General features: G+C 47.2%; 1 protein-coding gene across 2 annotated transcripts in view; it reads right to left on the bottom strand.

Annotated features, from left to right (window-relative positions):
- Positions 1 to 16,828, bottom strand: part of SLC30A9 (solute carrier family 30 member 9) — a 109,031-nt gene that overhangs the window by 85,384 nt on the left and 6,819 nt on the right. The window contains exons 1-4 of one of the 2 annotated variants that reach the window (XM_085863794.1): positions 11,381 to 11,910; positions 11,173 to 11,265; positions 4,032 to 4,289; positions 1,115 to 1,159 (exon numbers count right to left, since the gene is read on the bottom strand). In XM_085863794.1, coding sequence (XP_085719920.1) covers positions 1,115 to 1,159; positions 4,032 to 4,289; positions 11,173 to 11,263 — 394 coding nt within the window. In that variant the 5' untranslated portion in view covers positions 11,264 to 11,265; positions 11,381 to 11,910. Of the gene's footprint in view, positions 1 to 1,114; positions 1,160 to 4,031; positions 4,290 to 11,172; positions 11,266 to 11,380; positions 11,911 to 16,828 lie in introns of those variants that run through there. The other variant, XM_085863793.1, reaches the window with a different exon arrangement.

Genomic DNA, 16,828 nt, shown 5'->3' with positions numbered 1-16,828 from the left:
CAATGCAACAAAGGTACCATCTGGGGATGAGATCACCACAACAGCAGTCATAGGACAAACACCCAAAAGGGACAGTGTCTAACGGTCACATGGGTTTGTCTTGTAGACACCAACAACATTTTCAAGGCTCATGGAAAAGAGAAATAAAAGAAAAAGAAAAATAGCAATGAGAGTGCATGTGTGGATTCGAGGGAAATAAAAATATCACTTCTGCTGTCACATGGCAAGAACATTTCATTAAAATGTGATACTGTGTCACATGTTGCAATCAGCATCACAATAAACAACAATATGAACACAACATTAAACGAAATGGAGTTTATCAAACGACATGGCAAATTATAAATGGTTGCAAACAGGTTTATTAATGGAGCAACAGCTGCTGAGGAATAACCCTGTATTAAATAATTAATTAAAAACTGTGCAGAGGCACAAGAATGAAGTGAAAAAAAATGTGATTAAAAAAAAAAAAAACTGTAGATAAAAGTACTGATGTTGGGAAAGTTAGGTCTGGCTCACAGTCAGTGTTCCAATTCATCCCAAGGGTGTTCGATGGGGTTGAGGTCAGGGCTTTGTGCAGGCCAGTCAAGAGAAAAGAGAAAAGCCTAAAACCAATCAACAATAGGACAGGAGAGTACCTTTTGCTCAATCTCACCGAGTATCGATACCAGGAAGATAGCCAGTGCCGTGGATTCAACAAGTTCCAAGAAAACACTCGAGATAAATGTTGGATATTTCGTAGAAAATGGATATTCCTATCTACATTCGATGCGATGTTAAATTAACGTTTTGAAGTTGGGTGATGCTGAATTAATAGAACGCGCATGACAAAATCTCATTATTTAACGTGAACTATGCAAAGTTTCACAAACGTAAGAAAATTTTATATATCCTGCTCACAAAATGTTCGAGCTATCCTGCTCACAGACAAACGAATAAAGACACAGACGGACAGGCAGACAGGGGTGAAAACATAACCGCCATCCACCTTCGGTGGCAGAGGTAATTAACCACCACCATCCATCAATTAAAGTTTTTGACAATCCTGATGGTCTGGAGAATGTGTTTAATCAATAGAAAGAGTCAAGGTGCATGTTCATGTAATGGGACATACCTTTGATTTGTATTGCACTTTTGATTGGTGGAGAAGCCAGGCCAACTGTGACAAATAAATCACAACATGAGTGTGAGGGAATGCATCATCCATATTACAACAACATAATTAATTAATCTTGATCCATGTCGAGAAACTCCACATGGGAGAACAAAAACAGATGAGTCAGCTCATCATTCAATGTTCATGAAGCAAAAGATGGAACCTCAGATCATCACCGACGACTTGCATACCTTACATGTACAAATCGGATAAGGTATGTACAAGGATTTACAGAATAAATTAACAATCACAAGGGAAAATATGTAAATTCACTATTTTAAGCATCATAAAGGAAATATTTCTTCAATGAGGCTTCATCAGTACAGCAATCAGATTAAAATGCAAAGTTTATCAGGAAACTGTTCCACAACACAACATTTAATGTGGAGAAATAAAATATTTTACATATTGAACATCTCATTTGCATAACCAAACACATTGTCAGCATCATCAGATAACCCCTCCCCACGACCCCCAACCCCTCCACCCCTCCCATGTACTTTTTCAACAATTCTTCATGAAGTAGTCCTATCATTCAAGCTTTTAGGCCTCACTGTCTTTCACGATCTTTCCTGGGAAAGCCACATCTCCAAGCTGGCCTCCAAAGCCTGTTGCCGACTGGCATCCTACATCATGCAAAGTCCTTCCTTGGAACACCTGAACTCCTAACCATTCACAAAGCTTTCATCCGCAGTCCAATGGAGTACTGCTCCCCCCCCCCCCCTTCTTGGCTGGTGATCCTGCCTCACACCGAGCTCGACTTCATGCTGTGGAAACCAAGGCTTTTACGATCATTGGTATCTCCTGCGATGAAGCTGCGTCTTTGGGTCTCTCACTCTCTCACCGCAGGCAGGTCGGTGGTCTTTCTGTCTTCTACAGTGTCCTCTCTGGCCTTGCCCCGCCACCCCTCCCCCCCACTGCTCTGTCTGTGATCTGTCGCCGGGAAAATTCCTCAGGGTGCTCAAGTTCCACCAAAACTCCCTTCTGGTGAAGCTGCCAAAATCAAGAATCACTGCTCACCTTCACTCTTTTTCCACACCTCTGGAATAAACTCCCTCACTCTCTTCAATCCCACTCCTCCCTCCAGGTCTTCAAAACAGCTGTTCACCACCATCTCATATCTCCCCCATACAAAATCTTGATCTTTTCTACCCCCGTTAATCCACTCCAAACCCACCTCCTTCAAATTCCCCATTTTCCTTCCAAGAAGTCCCTGTAATGTCCAACTTGTTTTATCTGTGTACCCTGCCCCATCCCTCTCCTTTCCAAAAGATATCCTATTGTCTTTGTTCCCCACTATTTTGTGAGGATTTTAGAAATTTCACTCATGTTGTTGACCTTTGGCCTGTGTTGACCTTTTCGTCCATGTTGCCATCAAAAATAATTGATGGTTGAATTCAGTGACCTGATATGCAAATCCTGTTCAAATATCTCGATCGGATGAAAACTGAGGATTTTAGAAATCCAACAATGTTGTTGACCTTTGGCCTATGTTGACATAAAAAAAAAAACAATTGGCTTCTTGCTTATGACAAACTACCAGGTGGTGAAGTTTCGTGAAGATCGGTTTAAAATTGTGACCTGGAGACGATTGACATACAACCAACCAAAGACAGAATGAGAAGGGCACTCGGTAGAATGCGTACCTCGACCACGCAATGCCTGATCCAATAGAACATATCGGAGCGAATAATTATTTTGAAAGATCATGCTATACATCGTGTTTGGCCCCCATATCTCAATGGTGAAGAATCAGTTTAAAAATTAAAAATTCTCCTATCCAGATCGAGATTCAGATCTTCACCAAAATCACATCAATTCGTCCTTGTCACACACCCAAACAGTCCACCAAATTTCGTCCAAATCCCTCCATAAACTGAGATATCATACTATGTATCATTTTTGGCACTATCGCTCAATGGTGAAGAATCACCAACAACAGAAAAAAATAGTCAGATCCGGATCTAGTTTCAGATCTTCACCAAAGTTGAATCAATTTGTCCTCGTCTCACACACCCAACTTGTCCACCAAGTTTCGTCCGAATCCGTCCACAACTTTTTTGAGTTATTGTGCTACAAATCATTTTTGGCTCGACCTCTCAAATGGTGAAGAATCATTCAAAAAACTCTCGTATGCGGATCCGGATCCAGATCTTCACCAAAACTACATCAATTCGTCCTTGTCACACACCCAACCTGTCCACCAAATTTCGTCCGAATCCGTCTACAACTTTTTAAGACATCCTACACACAAACAAACAAACAAACAGACAGGGGTGAAAACATAATCTCCTTCCACCTTCAGTGGTGGAGGTAGAAACGCACGTAACCAACCAACATGTTCGAAAAAGATTCGATTTTCTCAAGTAACAAAGAGACAAACAGAACAACAAAGTTGACCGACCAATATACTAGAAAAATCTTCGATTGTGCAAGTAATAAATGGGTAATTTTATTCACAATGACAACAAAGACAGAAACAAATTTTAAAAATAAACCTTGAGCAACTCGGTGGAAGAATTTTACCTCTTCAGAACGACGGTCCATCTCGCAACTCTCACATTGTCTAAAATAAACAGAAATAAGATCCAAAATCCTTCGTTCTGCCCATTATTTGGTGGAGCTGAACATCCTCTATCCCCAGTTTCAAAACATTAAGAGAAACATCTTTGAGGGTGATGAAATCATGAATACTGTCGAATGCTTCAGGTCAAACGTTAAGAACAACAATAAATAAACTTCACTGTGAGGGTTAAGGATATTGATAAAACATCATGTTGACCTTCCAGAAGATATTATTGATAAATAATATTGACTCCAACCTTTCATTTGATCAATGCATATTTATAGGCCAAAAATAAATGTCACAATGCACCTTCAAGAGGCAAAGTCGCAGATCCAAGCACCTTTGGCTTGGGGACCTTGGTCTCCGAGGAGGGATTTTCAGGAATGTTTTGTTCCGGCGGCAAATCGTTTGTCCCTCTGTCACCTGCTGACACTTGGTCACGAGACTCCGTGTGGCTCACTGCCGCGTACTGTCGCACTTTAATCGGGCTGTGGCCACAGGCAATGCAGGGCCCAAACGACGTAGTTGAACTTCCATGCAAAGTGAGGATGCGCCGCTGTATGAATGCTGGGAGAGAATAATCACAGGAAGTGTGGGGGGTATGTAAAGGGTGTGGGGGTATACAGACATGTCAGGTATCTCGTTTCACAACTACTGTGCTCGTCTTAAAGCACCAACATCATCAGATAAATCATAAATCTTTACATGTATAATAAGTGTAATGCAATTAGATAATGCTGTTACGGCCCGGGGTTCGAGGTTCGCCAAAAGGGAAAGCTCTCGGGTTCCTTCCGAACGCCTGCTCCTGAGACCACCAGCCATGGATAACTCCGCAGTCCGGCGGGTTTCTAAGCAACAACAAATGTCAATTAACCTCGTCAATTCTAACAGGCTTATCTGTCGAGCTCTGTTTACATGAGGAGGTGACTAAATGAACTGAGTTTTGTGCCCTTAAAGCACACTTGGATTACTGCTGAGCGATACAGTGAGTGTACACTGGCGAACGAGAGCAATCAGGTGGGGTACAACTTCCCTTCCGACTATGCTTGCACACTGTGTCAGAACAATGGAGCAATGGACAACTGAGACAGATTTGAAATAACAACCAACAATTATTTGCATACACACACACACGCACGTATTTACAGGCAAAAGGCACAAAAGCGTTATTTGCACAAAAGACGTATGGCCATCATTCAACCCAGGGAGAAGATGACAAGAAGAACTGAGAAGAAAAGAAAAGTACAGTTTGTGGGGTCAACTCCTCTCACCTCACACCAAATATGCTGGGGGATGGGGACAGGAGGGGAGGGGTAGGGATGGGGAAGATGGGCAGTGGAGTGGCAATACGGTGCGATGGGATGGAATGTGCATCCATGTCTCTGAGGCGTACAGACCCAGAAGGCAAGTCTTCTCCGGCAACCTAGATATATGAACTGCAAGCAGCTCCATTTCTGCTGTGCCGACAGGACCAATAGCTCCTCACGAACGAAGCCATATTCTGGCCTTTCTTCCTTCCCTCCTATACACTCTGAGCGCTTTCCTTCTGTTGTCTTCTCACACTCTGTGCACCATCCTCCTCCTCGCTGGAGAAGAACCAGCTCTAAGCTCCCTTCTCCTCACAGGACGGGGATTTCTCCCGTCTCGTCTCGTGCAAGGCTCACTTATTGGTGTGCATCTGATGTGTGTGTGTGTGTGTGTGTGTGTGTGTGTGTGTGTGTGTGTGTGTGTGTGTGTGTGTGTGTGTGTGTGTGTGTGTCCACGATGCAGCTTGTGGAAAAATGCCACTATTTCTGAGGGAACTTCAACACACCCCTCACGCGTCAAAGACCCAGACGGCACCCTCTCGCCCTTCCCTGCACACAAACGTCCTCTGTACAGGGTCCAGTGTATCATGCATGCGAAATGTGCCGCACTATATTACGTATGGGAAAAGCGTTGCACTTCATCTCACAGACATGCATGTGAGAAGGGACAAAGTCCGATACGGTGAAGGTAATCCAATCAGCCTGAAGGATTAATGACCAAAGATGGACCAAGGGACAATGGACCGGCTGCGTTGTTAAAGATAAGACTGATGGGGTGATGGAGGAGTTGTTGAATTGAGGTTTGGTAAAGGGGGGTTATTGGGTTTCCGTTCGGGTTAGAGGGGAGATTGTTGAGGGGACACACACAAGGGGTTGTTACTGTTATAAAAACCTCAGTTTACGAGTAAACGAGCACAATGGTTGCTCTGTAGTATACAGTGTACGAGGTACAACACGTCCACGGATGAGGAGTAAACAAGAGGGGAAAACCACCACAAAGGGAATTGTTAGAGGGGACAATCTAAGAGGGGAGATTGTTGGAACCGACCGAAGGGGTGAAGGATGGATTATAAGTAGCAGAGGGTTTGGAACGGAACGATGGAGGATTGAAAGAAAGATTGAAAGGAGCAGAGGGGGGAGAGAAGACATCACACCAGGGAAATACAAACTAACGTCAATGCATGCCAACCCAAACCCTTAGACAAGAAGCAAAGGTCTACCTACCTACACATAGACTACTGAAATAATTCATCCTCGGGTCTCCTGCGTGTCCGTGTATGCTCTCCCCCTTGGGTACATTTCCAAAACCGTCACCAACCATTTAACCAACATCACAAGATGCATATTTGAGAATTTCACATTATAACATTTTAATAAACTAAATAAATACAAGTAAGAGCGAGTCAGATTATTATATAGACTGTGTGCCAGCAGTCAAAAGCTGACCCTCCAACCTCCGAGATTTTCAAGATTCTGTATGCATCGGGGTTTTATTCTGTATACATCGGCAACCACCGAAGGTACATCGTTCTCTCTAAACTAGCTGCCATTCTTGAGGAAAAACAACAGCCTGGTATCACTGAAGCACTCATCGGCCTTCATGCCCGAATTGGTTGTGACTTCACATCGTGTTTCTTCAGAAAGGGAAAAGTGAGGCCCTTCCAGCGGCTGGAGTGAGATGCATCTCATGTGATGGCATTGCGATCTCTGACTTCTGAGGAAGTAGATGTTCCAGCTGTTACCTCCTTTGTCTGCTCGCTGTATGGGTTCAAAACTTCTGACATAAATGAAGCCAGATACAAGCCATTCATGCACACAAGTGGGGGTAATGAGAAGGAGCCCCTCGCCAGAATAACGAAGATAAACTGTGCCTCTCTTCCCGTGTACCAAGTCCTCTGGTCACATCAAAAGTGTGGTCACATCAAAAGTCACATCAAAAGGGCCAAGTGTGTGGCAAGAATCCGTAAAAGGGCTGACAAGACTGACCCAACTGGTGGTGTCTCATCATCTGAGCTCAAGCGTTTGGACATCGGTATTGCAGCTCTCTCTGAGGTTCGGAGACCGGATTGCGGAGAGATCATGGTGGGTGGTTACACCGACGATTGGTCTGGTCGCTCTGATGGTTACCATGCCCAAGGAGTTGCTGCAGCTGTGTCCAATAAGCTGACCCAAATGATAATTGAGGTAACACCGGTCAACGAGCGTATTATGAGATTAAGGATTCGTCACTCCTTAGGTGTCATTTCCCTGGTCTCTGTTTATGCTCCGACTGAGGCGAGTGATCCCACCGTGAATGACGCATTCTATGCCACACTCGAGTCTGTGGTTGATCAGTGCCCCAGGCGAGATACTCTTCTAGTCTTGGGGGATTTCAATGCATCGAATGGAACCGATAGGGATGGTTATGAGACGTGTGTGAACCTGAATAGCATTAAGTTCCTTGACTTTCCAAGAAGTCATGGACTTCGGGTGGCTGGTACATGGTTTAAGCACCCACAGGCTCATCACTGGACTTGGTATTCCAACGCTGGCAGTGTGCCAAAGGAGGTTGACCATATCCTCGTTGATGGTCGCTGGAGGATGATCCAGAACTGCAGGGTCTACCGGAGTGCTCAGTTCGGGTTAGTTGCACCTTAAATCCAGGAGAATGGTACCATCCCAGCCGAGCCTAGATGTTGGCAAGCTCAAGGATGAGAGGGTAGCTGAGGAGTTTGTGAACAGGTTGAGTGGAGAGTTGGGGGGTCTGGGTGCTTTTGGGAAATCCTGAAGAGTTGTGGAGCGCCTTCAAGACCACCGTCCTTGATGTTGCCGGTGGATGTCTTGGAACTCACTGTAGGGCGGAGAAGAATTTTGTCTCTCAAGGGACAATGGATACCATTGTTCAGAGTCGCAAGGGCCCGGCTGAATGGCAGAGCTGAACTGTTCAGGGAGCTGAGGCGTAAAACTGTACGTGCGTTCAGGGTGGACAAGGAGGCCTATGTGCGAGGAATCTGTGAGGGGAAGAGCATCATCTGTGGTCAAGTGATTCTTGTCCTGGTTACAGGGGAATTTGCGCATTGCGTTCATCCACACCCGTCGCCCATCCCTCGGTGTACTGCAGTTAGAGCAGATGGTGGTAGGCTCTTGACAGAGTCTGAAGTGAAGCCCACTGGGCCGGTTACTTTGAGCAATTGTACCAGGCTGATCCACCAGCTGTCGAGTTGGACGTCAAGGGTGTTACAATTACTGTGGTCTACCTTCGCTTGTGGAAACATAGGCTGCGGTGAACCGGTTGAAATGGGGTAAAGCTCCAGGGATCTGTGGCATCCAAGCTGAACTTCAAGGCTGGTGGAAATGCTGCACTCGTGTCATTGCATGCAGTTCTGTTTTCTGCCTGGAATACAGGCATCATCCCACCTGACTGTAAGAGGGCATTGTTGTCCCTCTCTGGAGAGGGAAGGGTGATCGCCAAGACTGCTACACCTACCGAGGGGTGACGCTGCTCTCAGTGCCGGGCAAGGTCTTTGCTCGGATAATTCTTGATAGGGTTTGCCACCATTTGCTTGAGCACCAGCGTCCAGAGCAGTCAGGCTTTACACCAAAGAGGTCAACGATTGACCGTATCCTTTCTTTTCGGGTCCTCACCGAACGCAGGCGAGAGTTTCGGCAGGGGCTGCTTGCAGCCTATGTTGATCTCTGCAAAGCCTTCGATTCAGTGAATCGGGATGCCCTCTGGAGGATTCTTGGTCTTCATGGAGTGCCACCAAAACTGATCAATCTGATGTCTGAACTCTACTCTGGTACTGAGAGTGCTTTGAGATGTGGTGGTACTATCTCTGACTTATTTCCAGTTGTTACTGAAATTCGTCAGGGTATGGAGTGGCCCCCACACTTTTCAGCACTTATATGGACTGGATTCTGGGCAGGATGTCGGAGAGATGAAGCTGTGGTGCATCGTTTGGGAATGTCAAGATCTCTGACATTGATTTTGCAGATGATGCAGTCATCTTTGCGGAGACTTTAGATTTCCTTTTAGGGGCCCTCGAGGTGCTGAATGAGGAGTCGGAGTCACTGGGATTGCGGGTTTCCTGGGTCAAAACTAAGATCCAGGCTTTCAGTGACATCTTGGATGCTGCTAACCTGTCTGTACCTGTTTGTGGTGAGGATGTTGAGGTTGTGGAGAGATTCGCTGACCTTGGCAGTGATATTCATGTCTCTGCTGGCTGTGAGTCAGAGGTCAATAGACGTCTGGGTCGGGCCTGGGAAGTCATGGATTCACTGGATCATGGGGTGTGGCGCTGCCGGTACCTGTGCGGGAGGACGAAAATCTGAGTATTCAGGTCCTTGATGCATCCAGTCTTGTTATACGGATGTGAGACTTGGACTCTGACCAAGGATCTGAGATGGAGACTTAATTCCTTTGGTACCAGGTCTCTTCGGAGAATCCTTGATTATTGCTGGTCGGACTTTGTGTCCAACGAGCGGTTGCTGTGAGAGACTCAAATGAGATTTGTTACTTGCATAGTCCATGAGCGTCAGCTGCGGCTGTATGGACATGTGGCTCGTTTTCCTGACGCTGATGCTGCTCACCAGATTCTCTCAGCGAGGGAGTCTCATGAGTGGAGGGCCAACGGGACGACCCTGTGCCTCGTGGTTGCAGCAGGTTGATCGGCATCTCAAGGAGATGGTGATGGGCCAGGCATCTGCCAGGGAGATGGGCAGATGGAGGCACCTGGAGTACCGGTGGAAAGTGGAAGCAGCAATACACTGCTCTGGCGCATGCTCCCATACCTGACCTGACCTGTATAACAATACCTCAACTACCCTCCACTGCTTTACGTAAATTTACTGAAAGTATGGAAGTACATAATGGCCTTGTTGATAAACAAAGAGTTTGTTCTTTCGATCACATGTGGATGAAAGATAAAGAACCAAAATCAATTCCAAAATGACAACAAAAAAAAAAAATGAACATGATCCCACTGTTAAGTCCACCGTGTTTGGATTTCTGGATGTACAGCGTGAGTCTTAAGGATGTACATGGTTTGTTACCTCTGCCACCAAAGGTAGAAGGAAGTTATGTTTTCACCCCTGTTTGTTTGTCTGTGTAGTGTCCAGGATATCTCAAAAAGTTGTGGCCAGATCCGGACGACATTTGGAGGGCAGGTTCAGTGTGTGACAAGGGCGAACCGATTGGATTTTGGTGAAGATTCGGATCTGGCAAATCGAGTATTTATTTGATTCTTCACCATTGAGAGATTGGGCCAAAAATGATATATCTCATGACATGTCAAAAAGGTTGTGGACAGATTTGGACGAAACTTGGTGGACACGTTGGGTGTGTGATAAGGACGGATCGATTCAATTTTGGTGAAGATCAGAATCTGGATCCGATAGTTTTTTTCAGCGATTCGTCACCATTGAGAGATGAGAGACAACGGTGGACATCATACGGATGTCTCAGGAGGTATTGTAATATTGTTGTACGAGTGTAATATTTTATTATTACTCTGGTTTGTAGCGAACGTAGTGAGCTTCATACTTCACGCGTGCACATGAGAGAATAGGATACAACAACAAGAACACAATACCCAGGCAATTTGGAATCCGTGTCGTTGGCTATGACCCTTTTGCTTCTGTTTTTTTTTTTTGTTTCTGGTTTTTGGCATAGCGAATGATGCATGGCGGGAGATAAAGGCATCGTCGGAGACATGAGAGACCCAAATAATATCAGACATGGTGTATATTTCCTCCACTGATTTTAATAAAGATATCTCCCGCATCATCAAAAAATAATTTTTTATCGTGATTTACATTATTTGATCGCTGATCCCGAATCCAGGCCGAAGTAACCGGAAATTGCGTATACAGTTGTCAACAAGTTATACGTAAAGTCAGAAGCGAATGTAAGAAGAATTCTACGTTCATTTCTCGGCTTTGCGTATTCCATATTATGTATCACCGTAATGTGTACATGGTATCAACAAATCTCGTGTAAGCAGCTAAAACCGTGTCCTGGGACTTAAGACTCACCCTGTACATACGTTTCGGTGAATGTACAGACAGACAGATAAAACCGTTATAGAAGATTCCAATGTTATGCTCCACCATCGGACCGATTGGTGACGCACACTGCTGCCGTTCGGCCTGGCACGAACACTCACTCCGAGAACACGACGTTCGCCCAAGGACCTGCAGGGCTCGATGTATCGGAGAACGGAGCGGCAGCAGCAGCAGCAGCACACGGACTTTCATCCCTACATGACGGTTCGAGGAAGGTCCACAACACACAAGGGGTTGTTACTGTAATAAAAAGCTCAGTTTACGAGTAAACCAGCACAATGGGTGGTGAACGTGCTTGTGCTCCATTACCCGCCAATGGGAAACGGAGTGACGGGACCTCGTGCTGTGGACCGGCGAGTTACCCCGGGCGGGGACACGTTCGAGAGGATCGTTCAGGACGATGATGCTCCACCCCCTTCCCCTCAGCGCAGAACACCGTCAGACAGCTCAGGCTGCGACGTCTCATTCATCGCGACAAGTAAATCTTCCGGGACCGCAGGAAGTGACGCCTCATTTTCTTTCACATTCGGATATTTTGGACAAATCTTGGTATTGACCGAGAAAAACAAAAAAACAATCACTCTCGATCTCACTCACTTCCGTTCAATGACGCGGAGAGACCGGGCCGATCGGGGTCAGTCGCACAACATCGGTGCTTCGAGATGAAAACACTTCTATTTACACAAACCATTACTGCGTTAACTAGTAACTTCCGACATTCAATAAACATCGTGTACAACCAGTGACTTGAGAAATTGTACAAACGGACGCGCGACAACATGTCACTGCTGCGATCTCCATCGCCATGGCCGTCGACATGCAAACAATGCCGCAGGCACGAGCGTTCACAGACACCTTGAACCGTCACACTCAGTCACACACTGTCAAACTCCGTAACACTCACACTCCGGCACACTCAGTCACACTCTGGCACACGCCGTCACACTCCGTCACACTATGTCACACTCAGTCACACGATGTCACACTCAGTCACACGATGTCACACTCAGTCGCACGATGTCACACTCTGTCACAATCTGTCACACTCTGTCACACGCCGTCACACGCCGTCACACGATGTCACACGATGTCACACGATGTCACACTCCGGCACACGCCGTCAAACTATGTCACACTCCGTAACACTCACACTCCGGCACACTCAGTCACACTCCGGCACACTGTCACACTCCGTAACACTCACACTCCGGCACACTCAGTCACACTCCGGCACATGCCGTCACACTATGTCACACTCCGGCACACAATGCCACACTCCGGCACACGATGCCACACTCCGGCACACGATGCCACACTCCGTCACACTATGTCACACTCCAGCACACGCCGTCACACGATGTCACACTCCGTCACACTATGTCACACTCCGGCACACGCCGTCACACGATGTCACACTATGTCACACTATGTCACACTCCGGCACACGCCGTCACACTATGTCACACTCCGTAACACCGGCACACTCAGTCACACTCAGTCACACTATGTCACATTCCGTAAAACTGTCACACTCCGTCACTCAGTCACCCTATATCACACTCTGGCACACGCCGTCACACTCCGGCACACTCCGTCACACTCCAGCACACTATGTCACACTCTGGCACACTATGACACACTTCATAACACTGTCACACTCCGGCACACTCAGTCACACTCCAGCACACTCAGTCACACCCAGTCACACTATGTCACACTCCGTCACACTCAGTCACACTATGTCACACTCAGTCACACAATGCCACACTCCGTCACACAATGTCACACTCCGGCACACGCCGTCACACTATGTCACACTCAGTCACACGATGTCACACGATGTCACACGATGTCACACGATGTCACACTATGTCACACTATGTCACACTCAGTCACACTCCGGCACACGCCGTCACACTATGTCACACTATGTCATACTATGTCACACTATGTCACACTATGTCACACTCCGTCACACTCCGTCACATGCCGTCACACACTGTCACACACCGTCACACAACGGCACACTCCGTCTCACGCCGTCGCACTCCGTCTCACTCCATCACACTCCGGCACACTCCGTCACACTCCGGCACACGCCGTCACACTCCGGCACACGCCGTCACACTCCGGCACACGCCATCACACTCCGGCACACGCCGTCACACACAGTCACATGCCGTCACACACAGTCACATACCGTTACACTCAGTCACACACCGTCACTCCGTCTCACACAGTCACATACCGTCACACTCAGTCACGCACCGTCACACTCAGTCACGCACCGTCACACTCAGTCACGCACCGTCACACTCAGTCACGCACCGTCACACTCAGTCACGCACCGTCACACTCAGTCACGCACCGTCACGCACCGTCACACTCAGTCACGCACCGTCACGCACCGTCACACTCAGTCACGCACCGTCACACTCAGTCACGCACCGTCACACTCAGTCACGCACCGTCACGCACCGTCACACTCACAGGGAATCACAGGGTGAAGACCAACGACGCAGGACGAGGCCATGAGGCCCATGAAGCCTGCACGTTCCTGTAGAAATGTACCATTGAGAGGAAATGACGAAGCTTGGAGCGAAGGGACACACCAATAGGAGGGTCCATGATGAGTTTGAGGAATCTCCTGATTCACAGGTGAAATGTTTCCACGGATTGGCACCAGCAGTGCCAATCAAGACAAAGGTGGAAGGTGCTGGGACTGGGTAACTAATACAAATACGGACAATCTTGGAGTGTCACACAGCACCTGTGGAGTGCTCATGGACACGGAATAGGGGGTGGAGGAAAGAGCACAAGGTCAGGTAGGAAGAGGTATAGGTAGAGGTAACAGGGTTGGTTTGTTTTTTTGTATACCTTGTGGAGGCTCGTACGAGAGATAACACACAACGCACATCAAGGGGGGCATGATACAAGAGGGGGGGGAGTGGGAAGGATAAAACAATGGGGAACAGAGACATTAGATCTGTGGAAGGGAGAGGGATGGGGTGGGCAACACGGGAATACAAGATGAACATGACAGGGACTTTCAGGAAGGAAAGCAGGGAATTTGAAGGAAGTGGGTTTGGGGAGGATTGTCGGGGGTAGAAAAGATCGAGGATTTGGATGGGGGATGATAAGATGTGATGTGAACAGCTGTTATGAAGGCTTGGAGGGAAGAGTGGGAATGAATAGAGTGAGGGAGTTTATTCCAAAGGCGGGAAAAAAGATGAATGAAAGAGTGAAGGTGAGCAGTGATTCGTGATTTTGGGAGTTTTACCAGAAGGGGGTTGTTGGCAGACCTTGCAGAAATATGTTGAGGACAAATCACAGAGAGAGCAGGGGGGGAGGGGGGAGACAGGAGAGGAGAGGGCAGAAGACAAAGACCACCGACCTGCCTGCGGTGATTGAGTGAGAGGCCCAAAGACTCAGCCTCATTGTGGGAGATGCCAATGATCCCAAATGCCTTGGTTTCCACAGCGTGAAGCCGAGAAAGGTGAGAGGCATGAGCATCAGCCCAGAGGGGAGAGCAGTACTCCATCAGGCTGTGGACGAAAGCTTTGTAAGTGGTCAGGAGCTCAGGTGCGCCGAGGAAGGACTTTGCACGATGGAGGATTCCCAGTCGGTGACTGGCTTTGAAGGCCAGGTTGGAAATGCAGCTTTCCCAGGAAAGATCATGACAGATAGTGAGACCCAGAAGCTTGAAAGAAAGGACTTCTTCCAGAGGATTGTTGAAAAAGAAAAAGTAGATGGGGGGGGGGGGATAACCAAACGGTCCTTTCGGAGAGACATAGTGAGTGTGAGATTTGTCAGGATTGAAAGACATGTTCCACGTGTTGGACCAGTTTGTGATTTTATCCAGATCTGTAGTGAACGAAGAAGCTGCTGCTTGCCAGTCTGAAGGATGACAGATGGTACGGCAGAGGGTGGAGTCATCAGCAAAGAGATAAAGAGGATTCTCCAGAGAGTCGGAGAGATCATTGATGAAAACCAGAAAAAGAACAGGACCCAAAACGCTACCTTGAGGAACTTCAGCCTGGACAGGAAGACGGGATGAAAGAACTCCATTTCTGGACGCACTTTGTGTCCAGGACACACTTTGGCTGCGACAGGAGAGGGAGTCTGTGAGCCATGAGTGGAGATGGCCTTGTATACCATGGGAAGAGAATTTGGTGAGCAGGGCAGGTTGCCAGACCATGTCAAAAGCACGTGATATGTCGAGGGATATGGCTCTGATTTTATATCTGGCATTGAGGACCTCCATCCATTGTTGGAAGAGCAGAAGCAGCATATCCAGGGTAGAGTGACCTGGTCTGAAACCAAATTTCTGATCGGAAATCAAGCCATTTGAGAAGAGTAAGGATTTAATGTCTGAAGTGACAATGGATTCCATAACCTTGCTGATGATTGGGAGAAGGCCGATTGGTCTGTTGTTGCAGGGATGTTTTTGCACCTTTTTTTGCAGGGCAGTAATGATTGCTGATTTCCAAACAGAGGGCAGATGACCTTGAGCAAATGAGAGGATGAATAGAACAGAGAGAGGGTGAGCAAGAGCAGAGAAGCAGTTTGTTAGGACACGTGGGCTGATGCCGTGTGGACCAGTTGCAGAATCTGAGTCGAGGTTTGACAGCAAGCTCTACACCTTGTCAGGAGAAAAGGACACAGAGTCCAGGGACAGTTGGGGGTGACTGGGTAAGGTGGGTGCAGAAAGCGATGGGTTTCGTACACAAGATTTTGATGCAAACCAAGTTTAGGAATTCAGCCTTTTCACATGAGGTATCAGTAGTGCGGCCATTTGAGGTAAGGGAGGGGATGGAGGGGGCATATACACCAGAAATAGATTTGATTGCACACCACCAGGATTTGGAGGAGGAAGAGAGGTTTGAAAGTTCAGACTTGAGATTAGAAAGATGTTGTTTTCTGGCTCTCCTGAGGGGGAGATACACACTTGTTCCGAGCTTGATGGAAGGAACTGAGATTACCCTCAGTTGGATTTGCTTTCCATGAGGCAAAGGCAAGTTGTTCCAAGGACAACTGCATCACCACAAGCTTCAGTGTATCATGGGGGGAGGAAGGGTTTGACAACTGAAGACGAGAGGGGATAAATCTGTGCATGAGAAAGAGCAAGTTCTTTGAAAGAATTCCCAGGACGAGTCGATGTTGGAGAAAGTAGCGACGGGTTGGAGAAAGTTGGGTTGGAGTTGATGTTGAAGAAAGTAGCCTTACTCAGTCGCACCCAGCTGTCCCTGGACTATGTGTGTCGTTTTCTTCTGACAAGGTGGAGAACTTGCTGTCAAACCTCGACTCACATTCTGCAACAGGTCCAGACAGCATCAGCCCACATGTCCTGAAAACCTGCTCTGCTGCTCTTGATCACCCTCTCTTTGTTATTCACTCTCTCAGGTGAGTCCACCCTGGATATGCTGCTTCTGCTCTCCCAACAATGAATGGAGATCCTCAATGCCAGAAATGAAATCAGAGACATATCCCTCAACATATTGTTACGGATTTGGAAACCTTTTGCACACAAGCAGTCAGAGTCCCCGAATGGGAATTTCGTGTGAGCGCTCCGAGTTATTTTCTAGTTAGTTTTTTTTTACATCTACAACAACTACATCCTCTACATCACCAACTGCAACAACAACGCCATCGCCCACGTGCATCGTGTCACGTACAGGGGTGAGGTTCCCTCCGCCCACCGTGAGCTCATCCAATCAACGGTGGCCACGAGTGTCCGACAACACCCCGGCCAATCAG

Source organism: Eptatretus burgeri, chromosome 18 (genome assembly GCF_056783735.1).
Source record: "Eptatretus burgeri isolate ZD-2024b chromosome 18, Ebu_testis_v1, whole genome shotgun sequence".
Classification (NCBI taxonomy): Eukaryota; Metazoa; Chordata; class Myxini; order Myxiniformes; family Myxinidae; genus Eptatretus; species Eptatretus burgeri.
Note: the sequence above shows the minus strand (reverse complement) of the source record. Positions and strands in the feature narration are given on the sequence as shown.